Source organism: Oncorhynchus nerka, linkage group LG9a (genome assembly GCF_034236695.1).
Source record: "Oncorhynchus nerka isolate Pitt River linkage group LG9a, Oner_Uvic_2.0, whole genome shotgun sequence".
NCBI lineage: Eukaryota > Metazoa > Chordata > Actinopteri > Salmoniformes > Salmonidae > Oncorhynchus > Oncorhynchus nerka.
The window spans coordinates 7,132,402-7,154,265 of record NC_088404.1 but is presented as its reverse complement, the minus strand read 5'-3'; the positions used below and the strand labels follow the sequence as shown (position 1 = coordinate 7,154,265).

At 49.8% G+C, this 21,864-nt stretch overlaps 1 protein-coding gene across 3 annotated transcripts in view; it reads right to left on the bottom strand.

Moving 5' to 3' along the window:
• Positions 1–372: 372 nt before the first annotated feature.
• Positions 373–21,864, bottom strand: part of LOC115118639 (tumor protein p53-inducible protein 11) — a 100,218-nt gene continuing 78,726 nt past the window's right edge. For 2 of the 3 annotated variants that reach the window (XM_029647313.2, XM_065022276.1), the window contains exons 2-7: positions 20,453–20,592; positions 7,680–7,738; positions 7,472–7,520; positions 5,528–5,624; positions 1,206–1,307; positions 373–820 (exon numbers count right to left, since the gene is read on the bottom strand). In XM_029647313.2, the coding sequence (XP_029503173.1) occupies positions 684–820; positions 1,206–1,307; positions 5,528–5,624; positions 7,472–7,520; positions 7,680–7,738; positions 20,453–20,581 (573 nt within the window). In that variant the 5' untranslated portion in view covers positions 20,582–20,592 and the 3' untranslated portion in view covers positions 373–683. The remainder of the gene's footprint in view (positions 821–1,205; positions 1,308–5,527; positions 5,625–7,471; positions 7,521–7,679; positions 7,739–20,452; positions 20,593–21,864) is intronic. The other variant, XM_029647311.2, reaches the window with a different exon arrangement.

The following is a 21,864-nucleotide window of genomic DNA, read 5'->3' as shown; positions in this document are numbered from 1 at the left end:
AATCACCCAGTTCACAATCAGACCCTTTCTCATTTCCATATAGAGAACAAATGAGACCACCATGTGTGGGAGGTGATGTGGGGGCGGGGCTTATCAGGGAGGTGATGCGGGGCTTATCAGGGAAGCACCTCCCGTCTCATCACCTCCCTGATAAGCCCCGCATCACCTCCCTGATAAGCCCCGCCCCCACATCACATCCCTGATAAGCCCCGTCCCCACATCACCTCCCTGATAAGCCCCGTCCCCACATCACCTCCCTGATAAGCCCCGCCCCCACATCACCTCCCTGATAAGCTCCGCATCACCTCCCTGATAAGCCCCGTCCCCACATCACCTCCCTGATAAGCCCCGCCCCCACATCACCTCCCTGATAAGCCCCGCCCCCACATCTCCTCCCTGATAAGCTCCGCCCCCACATCCCTGACCAGAAAGGTAGAACGTTATACATGTAATGTATAGATCTGCCATGCTGGTTTGTCATGTAGAACTGTGAATAATGTCAGCTCTACACATTACATTACTAGCTGCGACATTGTGAACATTTCGCTTCATTCAATAAACCCCAGCTTAAATATCTGAAAGCACCCACCCACCCCTCCCAGACAACCAAACTCAGCAGAGCCCCCCCCCTCCCCTCCTTGCTCTCAGATCATCTTGGCTCGTCCTCTCTCCTCCCCTCCATCTCAGATCTTCTTGGCTCGTCCTCTCCCCAGGTGGTAGTAATAGAAGAGAGTGACCAGGAGGAAGAGCACCCGGCTGAGGAGGAGGAGGACGGCAGCGTTGGGCAACGAGCCCATCTCCACCAGGGTGACAGACGTAACTGCAACAAGACCAGGGTTGAGACGACAGTAACAAACAAAAATAACAATAAAACTCCCTCGCTCTCTCACATAAAGAGACGGACTGACTGACTGATAGATAGATAACGGACGACACTCGGTCATGGAGATATAATCCCTCATCGGTAATAACTAAGCCGTTTCAACAGCGGTATCTGAGCCAGACTCCAAACAGTACTACCATGTCTCCAACACTAGAGGGAGCCGTTAGCGTATTACACAATCTGAAGAAGGTGGGCAGATTGGACAGCATGACATAGAGCAATAAGACTCATGGAATAATGATAATACATACGGTAATAGGTTTGCAGCATAAGCATGAATTTATATATTAAATACCAATATGAAAAGAATGTGTGCTCTCACCTAAAAACTGGACAGCAAAGTAGCATGCCTCACTGAGCAGAGTCCATTGAAGGATGACCTTCTCTTGTGTATACACTCCATTCCACAAGATGAGGGACAGACCTGGAGGGGGGGCAGAGGTCATGGGTTATAGTTCAGTCCATTGAATGATGACCTTCCTGTGTATACACTCCATTCCACAAGATGAGGGACAGACCTGGAGGGGGGGTCAGAGGTCATGGGTTATAGTTCAGTCCATTGAATGATGACCTTCTCTTGTGTATACACTCCATTCCACAAGATGAGGGACAGACCTGGAGGGGGGGTCATGGGTTATAGTTCAGTCCATTGAATGATGACCTTCCTGTGTATACACTCCATTCCACAAGATGAGGGACAGACCTGCAGGGGGGTCAGAGGTCATGGGTTATAGTTCAGTCCATTGAATGATGACCTTCCTGTGTATACACTCCATTCCACAAGATGAGGGACAGACCTGGAGGGGGGTCAGAGGTCATGGGTTATAGTTCAGTCCATTGAATGATGACCTTCTCTTGTGTTTACAACCCATTCCACAAGATGAGGGACAGACCTGGAGGGGGTGGGGGGGGTCATGGGTTATAGTTTAGTTCATTGAAGGATGACCTTCTCCTGTGTATACACTCCATTCCACAAGATGAGGGACAGACCTGGGGGGGGGGGTCATGGGTTATAGTTTAGTTCATTGAAGGATGACCTTCTCCTGTGTATACACTCCATTCCACAAGATGAGGGATAGAACTGTGGGAGGAAATGCCATCGGTCAGAGGTTAGGGGTCAAAGAGGTCACGGTAGACAGGCCAAATGGTATGGAGACATTACTATCCCAAATCTAAATAAATCTGAAAACTATACCCCCATCTTCATTCACTGGGCATTCTTCATAAAGCTGAAAAGTATACCCCCATCTTCATTCTTCATCAAGCTGAAAACTATACCCCCATCTTCATTCTTCATCAAGCTGAAAACTATACCCCATCTTCATTCTACATCAAGCTGAAAACTATACCCCCATCTTCATTCTTCATCAAGCTGAAAACTATACCCCCATCTTCATTCTTCATCAAGCTGAAAACTATACCCCATCTTCATTCTACATCAAGCTGAAAACTATACCCCCATCTTCATTCTTCATCAAGCTGAAAACTATACCCCCATCTTCATTCTTCATCAAGCTGAAAACTATACCCCCATCTTCATTCTTCATCAAGCTGAAAACTATACCCCATCTTCATTCTACATCAAGCTGAAAACTATACCCCCATCTTCATTCTTCATCAAGCTGAAAACTATACCCCCATCTTCATTCTTCATCAAGCTGAAAACTATACCCCCATCTTCATTCTTCATCAAGCTGAAAAATATACCCCCATCTACATTCTTTATAAATCTGAAAACGGTACCCCCATCTTCATTCACTGGGCATTCTTCATAACACCCATCTACATACGATATCAACAAAAACTTCAGGACTCATGTTATCATCCATAATCTAGAATCTAGACAGTCAGGTCCAGGGCCGGTCTACCTTGGGTTGGAGGCCCCCTAGAGGGAGGGAGGTTTTTGCCATGGGAGATTGGGTTGGGGGCCCCCTAGCGAGATCTCTCCATAAAGACCTTAGTAGTCGCAGGGTAATTTCACTATTTCTCCATAATGACCTTTAAAGAGGTCAACATTCGCAAGGCAGCTGGGCAGATGGATTACCAGGTTGTGTACTCAGAGCATGCGTGGACCAACTGGCAACTGTCTTCACTGACATTTCCAACCCCCTGACCGAGTCTGTACTACCTACATGTTTCAAGCAGACCACTATAGTCCCTGTGCCCAAGAACGCAAAGATAACCTGCCTAAATGACAACAGACCCGTAGCACTCACGTCTGTAGCCATGATGTGCTTTGAAAGGCTGGTCATGTCTCACATCAACAACATCCCGGAAACCCGAGACCCACTCCAATTCACATACTGCCCCAACAGATCCAATCTCAATCACTCTCCACACTGCCCACTGGACCTGAGACTGGGGTGAAGGTTCACTTTCCAACAGGACAACGACCCTAAGCACACAGTCAAGACAATGCTGGAGAGGCTTCGGGACAAGTCTCCGAATGTCCTTAAGTGGCCCAGCCAGATGCCGGACTTGAACCCGATCAAACATCTCTGGAGAAAACTGAAAATATCTGTGCAACGACCCTCCCCATCCAACCGGACAGAGCTTGAGAGGATCTGCAGAGAAGAATGGGAGAAACTCCCCAAATACAGGTGTGACAAGCTTGTAGTGTCAGTAAGATGAGGCTGTACAGGGTAAAGGGTCTGAATACTTAAGGCTGTAACGCAACAAAATGTGGAAAAAGTCAAAGGATCTGAATACTTTCTGAATGCGCTGTATGTCGACGTTCTCAGGACCGTCTGAAATGTCCAAAATCTATTTCTAGGAAGGACAAAAAACAGTGTCAAAGACACCAGTCACCCAAGTCATTAACGAGTCACTTTACCCCTACCTACGTGTACAAATGACCTCACCTAACCTGTACCCCGAAACATTGACTCAGTAGCCCCTGTACAGAACCTCATTATTGTTATGTAATTTTATTGTTACTTTTTATTAAAATGTATTTTATTTAGCTAATATTTTCTTAACTATTTCTTGAACTGATTTGTTGGTTAAGGGTTTATAAGTAAGCATTTAACAGTAAGGTCTACTACACCTGTTGTATCCAACGCATGTAACTAATACAATTTGATTCCATAATGACCTCAGTGATCCCAGGTTAATGTCACTACCTCTCCATAAAGACCACACAGTGGGATTTATGTTCATCTCACAGTAGGTTTGTTATATAAACCTTACTAGATCTCTCTCTCTCTCTCTCTCTCTCTCTACTTTTCTGTCTATGGTGTGACACCATAACCTGTTAAGAGAAACAGACCTGGGTTCAACTTTTGAGACAAATTAATTAGTTCTACGGTGCCAGGCAAGCTCAAGTAAAAACATAGCAAAAACTATTTGAAAGAAAACAAAATACTATTTGAACCCTGAAGGGAACAGGACCACCGCCAACCCAACATTAAATGACTGACTTGACATGATTTATTGTCAAATGAACGCGACTATAATAATCAATTCTCATCTTCAATACAATTCCTGTGGTGTGGAGGGGTGGTAACGGCGAGGACCAGTCTGAGTCTGTCGTCGAGCCTTTGGCACCAAAAGAACTGTACGACCAAAAGTACGTCTAATACATATATATTTAACCTTTATTTGACTAGGCAAGTCAGTTAAGAACAAATTCTTATTTTCAATGACGGCCTAGGAACAGTGGGTTAACTGGTCTAGGGAACAGTGGGTTAACTGGCCTAGGAACAGTGGGTTAACTGGCCTAGGAACAGTGGGTTAACTGGCCTAGGAACAGTGGGTTAACTGCCTTGTTCAGGGGCAGAACGACAGATTTGTACCTTGTCAGCTCGGGGGTTTGAACTTGCAACCTTCCGGTTACTAGTCCAACGCTCTAACCACTAGGCTACCCTGCCGCCCTAATAATGTACATGCACGGACATTTTATTGTCGTTGTCCATTTTGTCCATGCATGTATATCTGGCCGACAGATGTTTTGTCCTGCTCTTCTGTGCCTAACGTGCACTCTATGACGACTCAAACTACAGTGAGTCACGTGCACTCTATGACGACTCAAACTACAGTTAGTCACTTGCACTCTATGACGACTCAAACTACAGTGAGTCACGTGCACTCTATGACGACTCACCCTACAGTGAGTCACGTGCACTCTATGACGACTCACCCTACAGTGAGTCACGTGCACTCTATGACGACTCACCCTACAGTGAGTCACGTGCACTCTATGACGACTCACCCTACAGTGAGTCACGTGCACTCTATGACGACTCAAACTACAGTTAGTCACGTGCACTCTATGACGACTCAAACTACAGTTAGTCACGTGCACTCTATGACGACTCAAACTACAGTGCGTCACGTGCACTCTGACGACTCAAACTACAGTGAGTCACATGCACTCTCTGACGACTCAAACTACAGTGAGTCACGTGCACTCTCTGACGACTCAAACTACAGTTAGTCACGTGCACTAGTAATGTAGACGGGGAGAGAGATAGACATGATGGCCTTGTATAAAGCATCCAATTTACACGGACATGTGGGAGGGACAGAGATGACACTAATATAGTGTGTGTGTGCGAGACAGTGTATACGTACCATATGCAGATGAACAGCACAAGGAAATAGCAGTGTGTGTGTGTGTGTGTGTGTGTGTGTGTGTGTACTGACTGAGTAGTGCTCCTCCATAGAGCCTGATGGAGATGCTGGTGTTGCTGATCTCTTCTTCAAACACCACCTCATAGAGCTGGTTGGGACACACCAGGGCCTGCAGAGAGAGAGAGATGACAACACTTATATACTACACAGCATGCACTATAGCAGGGGGGGGCACTGCCTGTGTAAATACAGCCAGCTCCTCTCTCAACTACAGTCAGCTCCTCTCTCAACTACAGCCAGCTCCTCTCTCAACTACAGCCAGCTCCTCTCTCAACTACAGCCAGCTCCTCTCTCAACTACAGCCAGCTCCTCTCTCAACTACAGCCAGCTCAACTCTCTCAACTACAGCCAGCTCCTCTCTCAACTACAGCCAGCTCCTCTCTCAACTACAGCCAGCTCCTCTCTCAACTACAGCCAGCTCCTCTCTCAACTACAGCCAGCTCCTCTCTCAACTACAGCCAGCTCCTCTCTCAACTACAGCCAGCTCCTCTCTCAACTACAGCCAGCTCCTCTCTCAACTACAGCCAGCTCCTCTCTCAACTACAGCCAGCTCCTCTCTCAAATACAGCAGCAGCAATGAACAGACTGTGCAACATGAATAAAATGAGCCGTTGTAGTAATACAATGGGGTATAGTTTCTGGTTAGGCGGCGATGCTCTGTGCAGCTGTGTTAACTAACGCTCCCAAGAAAGCTAGTTCTGTTTATCCCAAAGTCACCAGGCTAGTTCCGCCAGCATTGAACAGAGGACAACTTTTTGTTTTTAAAATTGACTATTTAAAAAAATAACTATTTTTGTCTTCCAGTCCTCCCCCCCAGTAAGGCCATTCAGCTCCACTAGTAGATAATGAAGACAATTCAGCTCCACTTAAATTTAGGATGCAGACAAAGGCACAGCTGTTCCTCCCAGGTGTCCCCATAGAGAGATAGCGTAGCAGTGTCCCCATAGAGAGATAGCGTAGCGGTGTCCCCATAGAGATTGCGTAGAGGTGTCCCCATAGAGATAGCATAGCGGTGTCCCCATAGAGATAGCATAGCGGTGTCCCCATAGAGAGATAGTGTAGCAGTGTCCCCATAGAGATAGCGTAGCGGTGTCCCCATAGAGAGATAGTGTAGCGGTGTCCCCATAGAGAGATAGTGTAGCAGTGTCCCCATAGAGATAGTGTAGCGGTGTCCCCATAGAGAGATAGTGTAGCAGTGTCCCCATAGAGATAGCGTAGCGGTGTCCCCATAGAGAGATAGTGTAGCGATATATTTTCATTTTTTTGGTTACTACATGATTCCATATGTGTAATTTCATAGTTTTGAGGTCTTCATTATAACCCACAGTTCCCCGGGGTGCTGAAGATGTGGATGTTGATTAAGGCAGCCCCCCCCCACCCACATTTCAGTTTAATTCATTCAGTTGTACAACTGACTAGGTATCCCCCCCTTTCCCTTAATTCTACAATGTAGAAAATTGTTTGAAATGTTTTTTAAAAACCCTGGAATGAGTAGGCGTCCAAACCTTTGACTGGTTCTGTATATTTCCCTTGACGGTGTGATGTTTAATGTAAAATAAAATAAAAATTTAAGTCTTGACACACACCACCCCCCTATAGTTCTAAACCGCTCCTCTGGGCTCTAAACCGCTCCTCTGGGCTCTAAACCGCTCCTCCGGGCTCTAAACCGCTCCTCCGGGCTCTAAACCGCTCCTCCGGGCTCTAAACCGCTCCTCTGGGCTCTAAACCGCTCCTCTGGGCTCTAACTCTGGGCTCTAAACCGCTCCTCTGGGCTCTAAACCGCTCCTCTGGGCTCTAACTCTGGGCTCTAAACCGCTCCTCTGGGCTCTAAACCGCTCCTCTGGGCTCTAAACCGCACCTATAGGTTCTAAATGGCCAATGTGACTCTCTATACATCAGAATCATCATTGCAGAAAGATTGAGCGTGGCTAGAATCCAGGACATCGAGACACTCACCATCAAGGCCATAACTGTGAAGGCAAACGCAGAGATGGCGATCCAGAGCCTGTAGAGAGACAATTACATACAGAGATTGAGATCCAGAGCCTGTAGAGAGACAATTACATACAGAGATTGATTTACCCAAAAACTGCAATTAAAATAGATTTGATCATCTGACAGTAAAATTATACCCCCTACCCAGTTCCCTGGTGTGTTCTCTCACCTTAGACCAACAGGCTCTCGCACCTGATACTTGATGTCATTCCCCAGCATCTGACTGAGCTGTGAGGAGAGAGAGAGACAGAAATAGAAAGAGCAGATCATTAAGACGTTTTATAATTAGAGCTAGTTACAGGTCTATCGAGGAGGAACCTGACAGATTAAGAGGAAGCAGATGCCCCATCAACAAGGTCTTGGATTAATCACAAACTACATTTAACAGAAAAATCTAATTTAGCACTGATTAGCTCTTCATCACCCATACACACCACTCGTACACACACCCCGTACGTCACAGACAAAGAAAGGAGATTTACATTGATTTCGCCCACGCCCCTAATGGGGACGTGGCCCCTAATGGGGACGTGGCCCCTGATGGGGACGTGGCCCCTAATGGGGACGTGGCCCGCGCCCATAATGGGGACGTGGCCCCTAATGGGGACGTGGCCCGCGCCCATAATGGGGACGTGGCCCCTAATGGGGACGTGGCCCGCTCCTCTAATGGGGACGTGGCCCCTAATGGGGACGTGGCCCGCTCCTCTAATGGGGACGTGGCCCCTAATGGGGACGTGGCCCGCTCCTCTAATGGGGACGTGGCCCCTAATGGGGACGTGGCCCCTAATGGGGACGTGGCCCGCTCCTCTAATGGGGACGTGGCCCCTAATGGGGACGTGGCCCCTAATGGGGACGTGGCCCGCTCCTCTAATGGGGACGTGGCCCGCTCCCCTAATGGGGACGTGGCCCCTAATGGGGACGTGGCCCCTAATGGGGACGTGGCCCCTAATGGGGACGTGGCCCGCTCCTCTAATGGGGACGTGGCCCCTAATGGGGACGTGGCCCGCTCCTCTAATGGGGACGTGGCCCGCTCCTCTAATGGGGACGTGGCCCCTAATGGGGACGTGGCCCGCTCCTCTAATGGGGACGTGGCCCCTAATGGGGACGTGGCCCGCTCCTCTAATGGGGACGTGGCCCGCACCTCTAATGGGGACGTGGCCCGCACCTCTAATGGGGACGTGGCCCGCTCCCCTAATGGGGACGTGGCCCCTAATGGGGACGTGGCCCGCTCCTCTAACGGGGACGTGGCCCGCTCCTCTAACGGGGACGTGGCCCGCTCCTCTAACGGGGACGTGGCCCGCTCCTCTAACGGGGACGTGGCCCGCTCCTCTAACGGGGACGTGGCCCGCTCCTCTAACGGGGACGTGGCCCGCTCCTCTAACGGGGACGTGGCCCGCTCCTCTAACGGGGACGTGGCCCGCTCCTCTAGCTCCTCTAATGGGGACGTGGCCCGCTCCTCTAATGGGGGACGTGGCCCGCTCCTCTAATGGGGGACGTGGCCCGCTCCTCTAATGGGGGACGTGGCCCGCTCCTCTAATGGGGGACGTGGCCCGCTCCTCTAATGGGGGACGTGGCCCGCTCCTCTAATGGGGGACGTGGCCCGCTCCTCTAATGGGGGACGTGGCCCGCTCCTCTAATGGGGACGTGGCCCGCTCCTCTAATGGGGACGTGGCCCGCTCCTCTAATGGGGACGTGGCCCGCTCCTCTAATGGGGACGTGGCCCGCTCCTCTAATGGGGACGTGGCCCGCTCCTCTAATGGGGACGTGGCCCGCTCCTCTAATGGGGACGTGGCCCGCGCCCCTCAATGGGGACGTGGCCCGCTCCTCTAATGGGGACGTGGCCCGCTCCTCTAATGGGGACGTGGCCCGCTCCTCTAATGGGGACGTGGCCCGCTCCTCTAATGGGGACGTGGCCCGCTCCTCTAATGGGGACGTGGCCCGCTCCTCTAATGGGGACGTGGCCCGCTCCTCTAATGGGGACGTGGCCCGCTCCTCTAATGGGGACGTGGCCCGCGCCCCTCTAATGGGGACGTGGCCCGCTCCTCTAATGGGGACGTGGCCCGCTCCTCTAATGGGGACGTGGCCCGCTCCTCTAATGGGGACGTGGCCCGCTCCTCTAATGGGGACGTGGCCCGCTCCTCTAATGGGGACGTGGCCCGCTCCTCTAATGGGGACGTGGCCCGCTCCTCTAATGGGGACGTGGCCCGCTCCTCTAATGGGGACGTGGCCCGCGCCCCTCAATGGGGACGTGGCCCGCTCCTCTAATGGGGACGTGGCCCGCTCCTCTAATGGGGACGTGGCCCGCTCCTCTAATGGGGACGTGGCCCGCTCCTCTAATGGGGACGTGGCCCGCTCCTCTAATGGGGACGTGGCCCGCTCCTCTAATGGGGACGTGGCCCGCGCCCCTCAATGGGGACGTGGCCCGCTCCTCTAATGGGGACGTGGCCCGCTCCTCTAATGGGGACGTGGCCCGCTCCTCTAATGGGGACGTGGCCCGCTCCTCTAATGGGGACGTGGCCCGCTCCTCTAATGGGGACGTGGCCCGCTCCTCTAATGGGGACGTGGCCCGCTCCTCTAATGGGGACGTGGCCCGCCCCTCAATGGGGACGTGGCCCGCTCCTCTAATGGGGGCGTGGCCCGCTCCTCTAATGGGGACGTGGCCCGCTCCTCTAATGGGGACGTGGCCCGCTCCTCTAATGGGGACGTGGCCCGCTCCTCTAATGGGGACGTGGCCCGCTCCTCTAATGGGGACGTGGCCCGCTCCTCTAATGGGGACGTGGCCCGCTCCTCTAATGGGGACGTGGCCCGCTCCTCTAATGGGGACGTGGCCCGCTCCTCTAATGGGGACGTGGCCCGCTCCTCTAATGGGGACGTGGCCCGCTCCTCTAATGGGGACGTGGCCCGCTCCTCTAATGGGGACGTGGCCCGCTCCTCTAATGGGGACGTGGCCCGCTCCTCTAATGGGGACGTGGCCCGCGCCCCTCAATGGGGACGTGGCCCACGCCCCTCAATGGGGACAACACATCAGATGATTGTTTAGTCATAAATGAACTGAATTCCGTGCAGCATTGTGGAACCCAGTCAACACAGATGGCACGACATGAGAGTACATTTCATACCAAGCGTTTACAGAGCCAATGCCTCATTACAGTAACTAACCCTAAACTGAAGACACATGCAGTACACATGTTTCCCTGCAAAGTGTCTATAAATTCACATGATCCTTAAAAACAGACAAATACAACCTACCTTATTAGTCGGATGTGTTGAATACAACAGGTATCACAGTGAAACGCTTCCTTACGAAAATATATATACTGTGTGTATATATATATATATATTTTTATATATATTTTTTTTTTTTTAAATTTTTTTAAAATACGAATAAGAAATAAAAGTAACAAGTAAAAGTAACAAGTAATAGAACCCAGCACAAAGCATCACTGTGGAAAAACAAAAACAACTTTCCAGGAATCACAGTGAAATGCTTCCTTACGAGTCCCTAACCAACAATGCAGATTCAAAAATATATATATACTGTGTGTGTATATTTAAAAAAAAAAAAAAAAAATACAAATAAGAAATAAAAATAACAAGTAATAGAACCGAGCACAAAGCATTATGTCATCACTGTGGAAAAACAAAAAACAACTTTCCAGGAGATTCATTTGCTATTTTATTAGTCTATAAGATGATCTATTAGTGAAGAACCCATGATAATTCACTGACATGAATTCATATCACTCTTTAAATCGGCAGTAGGAACTGGGCAGGTGTGTGTCTGTATGTACAGTTGAAGTCGGAAGTTTACATATGTAACAGTATAACTTTAGACCGTCCCCTCGCCCATACCTGGGCGCCAACCAGGGACCCTCTGCACACAATCAACAACAGTCACCCACGAAGCATCGTTACCCATCGCTCCACAAAAGCCGCGGGCCTTTGCAGAGCAAAGGGGGAACCACTACTTCAAGGTCTCAGAGCAAGTGACGTCACCGATTGAAACGCTATTTAGCGCGCACCACCGCTAACTAAGCTAGCCGTTTCACATCCGTTACCTCAGCACCACCGCTAACTAAGCTAGCCGTTTCACATCAGTTACCTCAGCACCACCGCTAACTAAGCTAGCCGTTTCACATTCGTTACATCAGCACCACCGCTAACTAAGCTAGCCGCTTCACATCCGTTACCTCAGCACCACCGCTAACTAAGCTAGCCGTTTCACATCCGTTACCTCAGCACCACCGCTAACTAAGCTAGCCGTTTCACATCAGTTACCTCAACACCACCGCTAACTAAGCTAGCTGTTTCACATCCGTTACCTCAGCACCACCGCTAACTAAGCTAGCCGCTTCACATCAGTTACCTCAGCACCACCGCTAACTAAGCTAGCCGTTTCACATCCGTTACCTCAGCACCACCGCTAACTAAGCTAGCCGTTTCACATCCGTTACCTCAGCACCACCGCTAACTAAGCTAGCCGCTTCACATCAGTTACCTCAGCACCACCGCTAACCAAGCTAGCAGTTTCACATCAGTTACACTTGCACTTATGTTGGAGTCATTAAAACTCATTTTTTCAACCACTCCACAAATGTCTTGTTAACAATCTATAGTTTTGGCAAGTCGGTGAGGACATCTACTTTGTGCAGGATCGTGTTTCCTAAAGAGGAACGGCTCTCGACCTTCGCCTCTCCCGAGTGCGTACGGGAGTTGCAGCGATGAGACAAGACTGGACCAGTGATGAATTAGGTCTGTTATTTCAGACAGAAATCAATATGCCCAAAAGGGGAACAGGACCCCGAGCTGTGAGGATGACGCTACGCATTTGAACTTGGAAGGGTTTGAGGTTGTCAGGACAATGAAAACTGCCCAGAACAGAACAGGGTTCACTGGTGATTGTCTGAGTCTCTCAAATACGCTCACACACTCTCTAGGGACACTCACTCACTCTACAGAGACACTCAGTCACTCTACAGAGAGTCCATGAGAGAGAGAGAGAGACCCCTTCTTCTGTGCAGTTAATCGGCAGTTGGCATCCAAAGTTATGGTGAATTGACACCACCTACTGTCAAGCCCTGCCTCCCGCCTGTTTACCAGAGTTTTAACATAAAAATGGACCAATAGAAGTATAGAAAAAAGGGGGTCCTGCAAATGCAGAAAATTTAAGACCAAACTCTTATTTACAATGACTGCCTAGCAAGAAGCAATAGGCCTCCTATGGGGACAGGGGCTGGGATTAACACAGGGGCTGGTATTAACACAGGGGCTGGTATTAACACAGGGGATTAACACAGGGGCTGGTATTAACACAGGGGATTAACACAGGGGCTGGTATTAACACAGGGGCTGGTATTAACACAGGGGCTGGTATTAACACAGGGGCTGGTATTAACACAGGGGATTAACACAGGGGCTGGTATTAACACAGGGGCTGGTATTAACACAGGGGATTAACACAGGGGCTGGGATTAACACAGGGGCTGGGATTAACACAGGGGATTAACACAGGGGCTGGGATTAACACAGGGGATTAACACAGGGGCTGGGATTAACACAGGGGCTGGGATTAACACAGGGGATTAACACAGGGGATTAACACAGGGGCTGGGATTAACACAGGGGATTAACACAGGGGATGGGATTAACACAGGGGATGGGATTAACACAGGGGATGGGATTAACACAGGGGATGGGATTAACACAGGGGATGGGATTAACACAGGGGATGGGATTAACACAGGGGCTGGGATTAACACAGGGGCTGGGATTAACACAGGGGCTGGGATTAACACAGGGGCTGGGATTAACACAGGGGATGGGATTAACAAAGGGGATTAACACAGGGGCTGGGATTAACACAGGGGATTAACACAGGGGCTGGGATTAACACAGGGGATTAACACAGGGGCTGGGATTAACACAGGGGCTGGGATTAACACAGGGGATTAACACAGGGGATTAACACAGGGGATTAACACAGGGGATTAACACAGGGGCTGGGATTAACACAGGGGCTGGGATTAACACAGGGGATGGGATTAACACAGGGGATGGGATTAACACAGGGGATGGGATTAACACAGGGGATGGGATTAACACAGGGGATGGGATTAACACAGGGGATGGGATTAACACAGGGGCTGGGATTAACACAGGGGCTGGGATTAACACAGGGGCTGGGATTAACACAGGGGCTGGGATTAACACAGGGGCTGGGATTAACACAGGGGCTGGGATTAACAAAGGGGATTAACACAGGGGCTGGGATTAACACAGGGGATTAACACAGGGGCTGGGATTAACACAGGGGCTGGGATTAAAGGAACGCCCAGAATTGTGGTCCGCAATCACACCCTTCTTGCAATTTCAGGTGGAAACTCAATAAAACATGTCTGAAATACAATGAATGTCTATAAATTTCAGCTGTTTCAAAAACATTGCTCTGCTATTAGTATTTTTACGGTATGAATGTTGAGCTCAAAATAGACAATTGTGTTTACAGGGGGGATTGTCAGGCGCGTGTCGTGCGCTACCGTTGTTCGAGACGTGACTTTACATTACAGTAATGCCTATCCAGAATCTCTCGGAAATCTCTTTACTTCTCATCTATGAGAATAGACCCCCCAAGGCACAAATACACAATCTAAGAGAGATGAGAAGGACTGAAGTGGCTTCATGGCCATCTCATTTTGGGATGTTCAAATCACAAAAATAACCGAGGGAGGAAATGGGAAAAATAAGGAGTCTAAATTGCAGCGGAAAGGGGTAAGATAAGAGCCAGAGTGTCCAGCCCTAATCTCTCCAGCCACGACCACTGTATTTCACCGTCCTGTGAAACGGAGCCTGGTTGGCTCTCGCTGCCTGGTTGGCTCTCGCTGCCTGGTTGGCTCTCGCTGCCTGGTTGGCTCTCGCTGCCTGGTTGGCTCTCGCTGTCTGTGGCAGGTTTTGGAAAAATCACTGGTCTTAACCTGACTGAGCTTTTTTCAGGGACCCCTTTTGAGCGCTACTTCTAGAACTACTGGCTAAAAAGTATACACAAGTACTGGAGAATCTCTTTAAGACAGGAAGTAGGTACATGCAAAGACCGGAAGTAGGTACATGCAAAGACAGGAAGATAAGGTGGGGATTCTTGTGTGCAGCCAGTCCTAACACGAGCCTAAGTAGAGCATACACATGCCTGTGTTATCTAACAGTATGACTTTAGAATTGGCTTGAGAATTATATAACAAGAGGAAAAGCAAAGGACTTGGCTGAGGAGGAGAAGAAACGGGAGAAGGGGGAGAAACGGGAGGAGGAGAAACGGGAGAAACGGAAGGAGGAGGACAAGAAACGGAAGGAGGAGGACAAGAAACGGAAGGAGGACAAGAAACGGAAGGAGGAGGACAAGAAACGGGAGGACGGGGAAGAGAAACGGAAGGAGGAGGAGAAGAAACGGGAGAAACGGGAGGAGGGGGAAGAGAAACGGAAGGAGGGGGAAGAGAAACGGAAGGAGGAGGAGAAGAAACGGGAGGAGGGGGAAGAGAAACGGAAGGAGGAGAAGAAGAAACGGGAGAAACGGGAGGAGGGGGAAGAGAAACGGAAGGTGGAGAAGAAGAAAGGGGAGAAACGGGAGGAGGGGGAAGAGAAACGGAAGGAGGAGGAGAAGAAACGGGGGAAAAACGGGAGGAGGGGGAAGAGAAACGGAAGGAGGAGGAGAAGAAACGGGAGGAGAAACGGGAGGAGGGGAAGAGAAACGGAAGGAGGAGGAGAAACGGGAGGAGGGGGAAGAGAAACGGAAGGAGGAGGAGAAACGGGAGAAACGGGAGGAGGGGGAAGAGAAACGGAAGGAGGAGGAGAAACGGGAGAAACGGGAGGAGGGGGAAGAGAAACGGAAGGAGGAGGAGAAACGGGAGAAACGGGAGGAGGGGGAAGAGAAACGGAAGGAGGAGGAGAAACGGGAGGAGGGGGAAGAGAAACGGAAGGAGGAGGAGAAAGAGAAACGGAAGGAGGAGGAGGAACAGGAGAAGCAGGAGGAGGGGGAAGAGAAACGGAAGGAGGAGGAGGAAGAGAAACGGAAGGAGGAGGAGGAAGAGAAACGGAAGGAGGAGGAGGAACAGGAGAAACAGGAGGAGGGGAAGAGAAACGGAAGGAGGAGGAGGAACAGGAGAAACAGGAGGAGGGGGAGAAACGGGAGGAGGGGGAAGAGAAACGGAAGGAGGAACAGGAGAAACAGGAGGGAGAAACGGGAGGAGGGGGAAGAGAAACGGAAGGAGGAGGAGAAACGGGAGAAGCGGGAGGAGGGGGAAGAGAAACGGAAGGAGGAGGAGAAGAGAAACGGAAGGAGGAGGAAGAGAAACGGAAGGAGGAGGAGGAAGAGAAACGGAAGGAGGAGGAGGAAGAGAAACGGAAGGAGGAGGAGGAAGAGAAACGGAAGGAGGAGGAGGAAGAGAAACAGAAGGAGGAGGAGGAACAGGAGAAACAGGAGGAGGGGGAAGAGAAACGGAAGGAGGAGGAGGAACAGGAGAAACAGGAGGAGGGGGAAGAGAAACGGAAGGAGGAGGAACAGGAGAAACAGGAGGAGGTTGAAGAGAAACGGAAGGAGGAGGAGAAACAGGAGAAACAGAAGGAGGAGGAACAGAAACAGGAGGGGGAAGAGAAACGGAAGGAGGAGGAAGAGAAACGGAAGGAGGAGGAAGAGAAACGGAAGGAGGAGGAAGAGAAACGGAAGGAGGAGGAACAGGAGAAGCAGGAGGAGGGGGAAGAGAAACGGAAGGAGGAGGAGGAACAGGAGAAACAGGAGGAGGGGGAAGAGAAACGGAAGGAGGAGGAACAGGAGAAACAGGAGGAAGAGAAACGGAAGGAGGAGGAGGAACAGGAGAAACAGGAGGAAGAGAAACGGAAGGAGGAGGACGAACAGGAGAAACAGGAGGAAGAGAAACGGAAGGAGGAGGAGGAACAGGAGAAACAGGAGGAGGGGGAAGAGAAACGGAAGGAGGAGGAGGAACAGGAGAAACAGGAGGAGGATGAAGAGAAACGGAAGGAGGAGGAGGAACAGGAGAAACAGGAGGAGGGGAAGAAACGGAAGGAGGAGGAGGAACAGGAGGAGGGGGAAGAGAAACGGAAGGAGGAGGAACAGGAGAAACAGGAGGAGGGGGAAGAGAAACCGGAGGAGGAGGAACAGGAGAAACAGGAAGAGGGGAAGAGAAATGGGACAGGAAAAGGAAGAAATCCACAACGTGAGGAGAGAGGAGCATACGGTAATCTAAACTGTTATGGTCTAGCTTTGACACCAAATCACTTAAGAGACAAAGCCAGGCTGCATTTAGACAGACGGAGTTGAAATAAGGATGAATATGATATCCCACTGCCCTAGAGTCCTCTTCAGTACATTGCTATTCTCATTCCCCGCTCCTCATCTCTCAGCCTTGGCACAAAAAGAAAAACACACACACACAACTCAATGACCATACTAGTACAAATCACAGTTGTACCCGACGTCATTGTTCAGTTCATCACAGTTCATTGTGATCCAGTGCGTAGCCTACACTTCCATCCTTCTATCGGTCTTCATGCCAGAACCATTGCATAGTATTCTCTCCCAGCACCACAGGAGTCAGAGTGCTTTACAGCAGACGAGATGTGGCTCAAGGCCAGGGGGGGGGGGGGGCAATATCACTGGCCTAAGTAAAATGTTTGTTTCAGAGCACGGGGAAAGGCAGGAAACAGAAGGGCATTGGGTAACAGCCGGCCGACTTCCCTCCTTTGTTTACAAGGACGAAGTGTGTGTGTGTGTGTGTGTGCACGCGTCCTAAGACGAAACCTTCCTCCACACCAACCTCCCGCTCTCTATTTGTAATATGATTGTGATCTCCCAGGGGTGTTGTTGTCTGAGCGGAGGCTGATGAGGCGCTTACGGCAACTCAACTGAAAAAAAAAAAAAAAACACCATTTCATTGTCTGCGTTTGCTAGTCTACAGATAACAAAGCAATTACTTGTAATTCCAATAACATTTATTTTTCTCCTCAGGGGGAGATGGAATCATTAACACCTGCAGATGAGCAGAAAATTGTGTTACGGAACTAAATTCTTCTTTCTTATAAGTCAAACGTTTATATAGCTGATCACCCCACTCCTCCTCACACTCCGTTGGCTTCCAGTCAAAGCTCACATTCGCTACAGGACCAAGGTGCTTCCCAACAGAGCAGCAAGAGGAACCGCTTCCACGTTACCTAGAAGCTACCCTCAAGAGGAACCGCCTCCACGTTACCTAGAAGCTACCCTCAAGAGGAACCGCCTCCACGTTACCTAGAGGCTACGCTCAAGAGGAACCGCCTCCACGTTACCTAGAGGCTACGCTCAAGAGGAACCGCCTCCACGTTACCTAGAGGCTACGCTCAAGAGGAACCGCCTCCACGTTACCTAGAGGCTACGCTCAAGAGGAACCGCCTCCACGTTACCTAGAGGCTACGCTCAAGAGGAACCGCCTCCACGTTACCTAGAGGCTACACTCAAGAGGAACCGCCTCCACGTTACCTAGAGGCTACACTCAAGAGGAACTGCCTCCATTTTACCTAGAGGCTACGCTCAAGAGGACAGCTCCCTTTCAGCCCAGCCAAAGCACTTCTCTGTTCTGGCAACACAATGGTGGAACCAGCTTCCCCCTGGAGCTAGGAGAGCAGAGTCCCCTGCCCATCTTCCCCCTGAAGCTAGGACAGCAGAGTCCCTGTCCATCTTCCCCCTGAAGCTAGGACAGCAGAGTCCCTGCCCGTCTTCCCCTGAAGCTAGGAAATCAGTCCCTGTCCATCTTCCCCCTGATGCTAGGACAGCAGAGTCCCTGTCCATCTTCCCCCTGAAGCTAGGACAGCAGAGTCCCTGCCCGTCTTCCCCCTGAAGCTAGGAAATCAGTCCCTGTCCATCTTCCCCCTGATGCTAGGACAGCAGAGTCCCTGTCCATCTTCCCCCTGAAGCTAGGAGAGCAGAGTCCCTGTCCATCTTCCCCCGGAAAGCTAGGACAGCAGAGTCCCCTGCCCATCTTCCCCCTGAAGCTAGGACAGCAGAGTCCCCTGCCCATCTTCCCCCTGAAGCTAGGACAGCAGAGTCCCCTGCCCATCTTCCCTCTGTAGGTAGGACAGCAGAGTCCCTGGCCATCTTCCCTCTGAAGGTAGGACAGCAGAGTCCCTGTCCATCTTCCCTCTGAAGGTAGGACAGCAGAGTCCCCTGCCCGTCTTCTGAAAACATCTGAATCCCTACACCTCTTCAAAAAGCATCTTAAATAATCCCACAGCACCCCCAAAAAAATCATAATAATTGTAGCAGTAGCTTTGGCTAGTCTGTACAGTAATAGTGTTGTGTATCCAATGGAACGGCTCAGACACGAGGCCGCTGTGTCAGGGACTCCAGACAATCAACGATTATAAGAAGGGAAAAGCCAGCCACCACGGACACCGACGCCTCGCTCCCGGGAAAGCTAAACACCTTCCCCCGCTTTGAGGAAAACAGCATGGGAGCCGCCGACGCAGGCCCCCACCACTCACAAGGACTGTGTGCTCTCGTTCCTCCCATGGCGGATGTGAGTAAGTCATTTAAGCGTGTTAACCCTCGCCGGCCCAGACAGCATCCCAAACCGGGTCCTCGGAGCATGTGAAGGACCAGCTGGCTGGAGTGTTAACAAACACATTCCATCTCTCCACATCCCAGTCTGTTGTCCCCACTTGTATCAAGATGTTCATGTGACTTAGAAAGCGAAGGTAACTGAACTAAATGGCTATCGCCCCATAGCAGTCACTTCTGTCATCATGAAGTGCTTTGAGAGACTAGTCAAGGATCATATCACCTCCACCTTACCTGACACCCTAGACCCACTTCAATTCACATACCACTATCACCATTGCACTGTACACTGCCCTCTCTCACCTGGACAAGATAAAATACCTACGTAAGAATGCTGTTAAATCGACATTGTCCTAATATACAGTACCAGTCAAAAGTTGACACACCTACTCATTCAAGGGTTTTTCTTCGCCTATTTTCTACATTGTAGAATTAATAGTGAAGACATCAACACTATGAAATAACACATATGGAATCATGTAGTAACCAAAAAAAAAAGTGTTATACAAATCAACATATATTCTATATTTGAAATTCTTCAAAGTAGCCACCCTTTGCCTTGATGACAGCTTTACCCACTCTTGGCATCGTGTGTCTCCAGTAGAACTGAGTGACTGTGTCGTGTACCTCTAATATCTGTCTCTCTCACTAAGCATCTGTGTGACTGAGTAAGTGAGTGAGAGAGGGAGGGAAAGTGAGGGGAGGGGCGAGAGAGAGGGAGGGAGGGAAAGTGAGGGGAGGGAAGAGGGGCGAGAGAGAGGGAGGGAAAGTGAGGGGAGGGAAGAGGGGCGAGAGAGAGGGAGGGAAAGTGAGGGAAGGGAAGAGTGAGGGGCAAGACAGGATCTCAGAGGACTAAGCATCTCAGCAGGCAGAAGGTCAACATTCACTGGATTGAAATAGGGGATTACAGTGAACACAATAGAACAAAGTGAGAGGTGGGCCAATGTATTGTCTGCCAAGGCAATACGAAGGACAGAGAGTGATGACATGTTATCATTCGGTGCATTGTGCTGCAATAAGCAGGTAATCAAGAAACCGATATTACTCAAGACGTGGAAGCACTATAGATTATCTTAAATTAACATCATGGTTTATTAGGAATGATTACCTTCACAATAGCGTGCCAGTGTGATTGAGCGGTCATGTTGCACGATGGGTAATAATCTATGAACTCAGTTAAAAAGCCAGTCGGTATTCTCCATTCTATCCACTTGCACACTACCTCTAATGGATTCAACCATGCAGAATCTTTATCCAGGCACCAAACCCATGATTGATTCACCATGATGGACACTGAGCAAAACGCTACACCTTTTTCTGTATATTTAGGATCTAAAAATGGTACAGACCTTTGACCTATGCACCTCTCCATCGTCGTCCTCTCCTCCGACCCCCAGTATCTTCCTGGTCTTCAGCCGGCTCACCAGATCTGACTGACTGTGTTTCTTCATTAGAGGAGGATGTGACTTAGAGGCCATGGCACAATAACCTGGAGCGAGAGAGACCGAGAGAGAGACAGACACATTTAGCAATTATGGAGTGAATACAAAAGCTCTTAGGTTGCATGGTCCCTTCCATGCAGAACAATCATGTGAAAAATCAACAAGAAAGGGAGAGGTGGAGAGGACAGAGGGTGGAGAGGGTGTGAGTTATCCACTGCAGACACAGGCAGTCACAACCCGGTCCACTACAGACACAGGCAGTCCCAAACCAGTAAGTCAAATGTCTTCCACAGATCTGACTTCCCTTTCCCTCCTGAGCAACCAGTAAACATATGCCCGTTTCGAGTTCCCTCTTCACATCCTCCACATCCATTTTGCGGTCACGTGTTGTGGTGTTCGGAGTTCGTTATAACCAACTTATTGATGTAATTATGATAGGCTATCGGTCAGGCCCTATTGGTCACATGCATGTGATGCTTACATGTTTATCGTAAAGAGAGCAAGGGTTGAGGGAAAATTGAATGGTTTTTCGTAAACAAATGAGGGATTTCGGGAACAGAACTTTTCAGGTCAGAAACAAGAAAGAAACTAAATGGCTGAAATGTCGTCGCAGCTTCAGCAGACAGCACAACAAACCCTTGCTGTAGTAGGGAGGAGAGAGAGACAACGTTCGCCAGGCACTCGCTGTAATTGTTTTAAACAGTGCGACCATCATGCTGAGTAATTTGATTCATTATTTAATCAAAACAGTGTGGTTAAAAGTATCAGACAAGCTCAGTGCAACATGTAGTTGATTTTACACACACACACACACACACGCACACACACACACACACACATAGGGTGTGTGTGTCTATATATGGAAAAATACATTTCAACATATCAACTAGGGATGCACGATATCAGTATCAGATGATATCAGCTTTAAAAATACCAGCATCTGCCCGATCTCTAGTTTAACGCCGATGTGCAAAACCGATGTCAAAGCTGACATACCTACGCTATACAGGTACGTAGGTCATCTACCTACGCTATACAGGTATCTACGTCATCTACCTACGTTATACAGGTATCTACGTCATCTACCTACGTTATACAGGTATCTACGTCATCTACCTACGTTATACAGGTATCTACGTCATCTACCTACGCTATACAGGTATCTACGTACGCTATACAGGTATCTACCTACGCTATACAGGTATCTACCTACGCTATACAGGTATCTACCTACGCTATACAGGTATCTACCTACGCTATACAGGTATCTACCTACGCTATACAGGTATCTACCTACGCTATACAGGTATCTACCTACG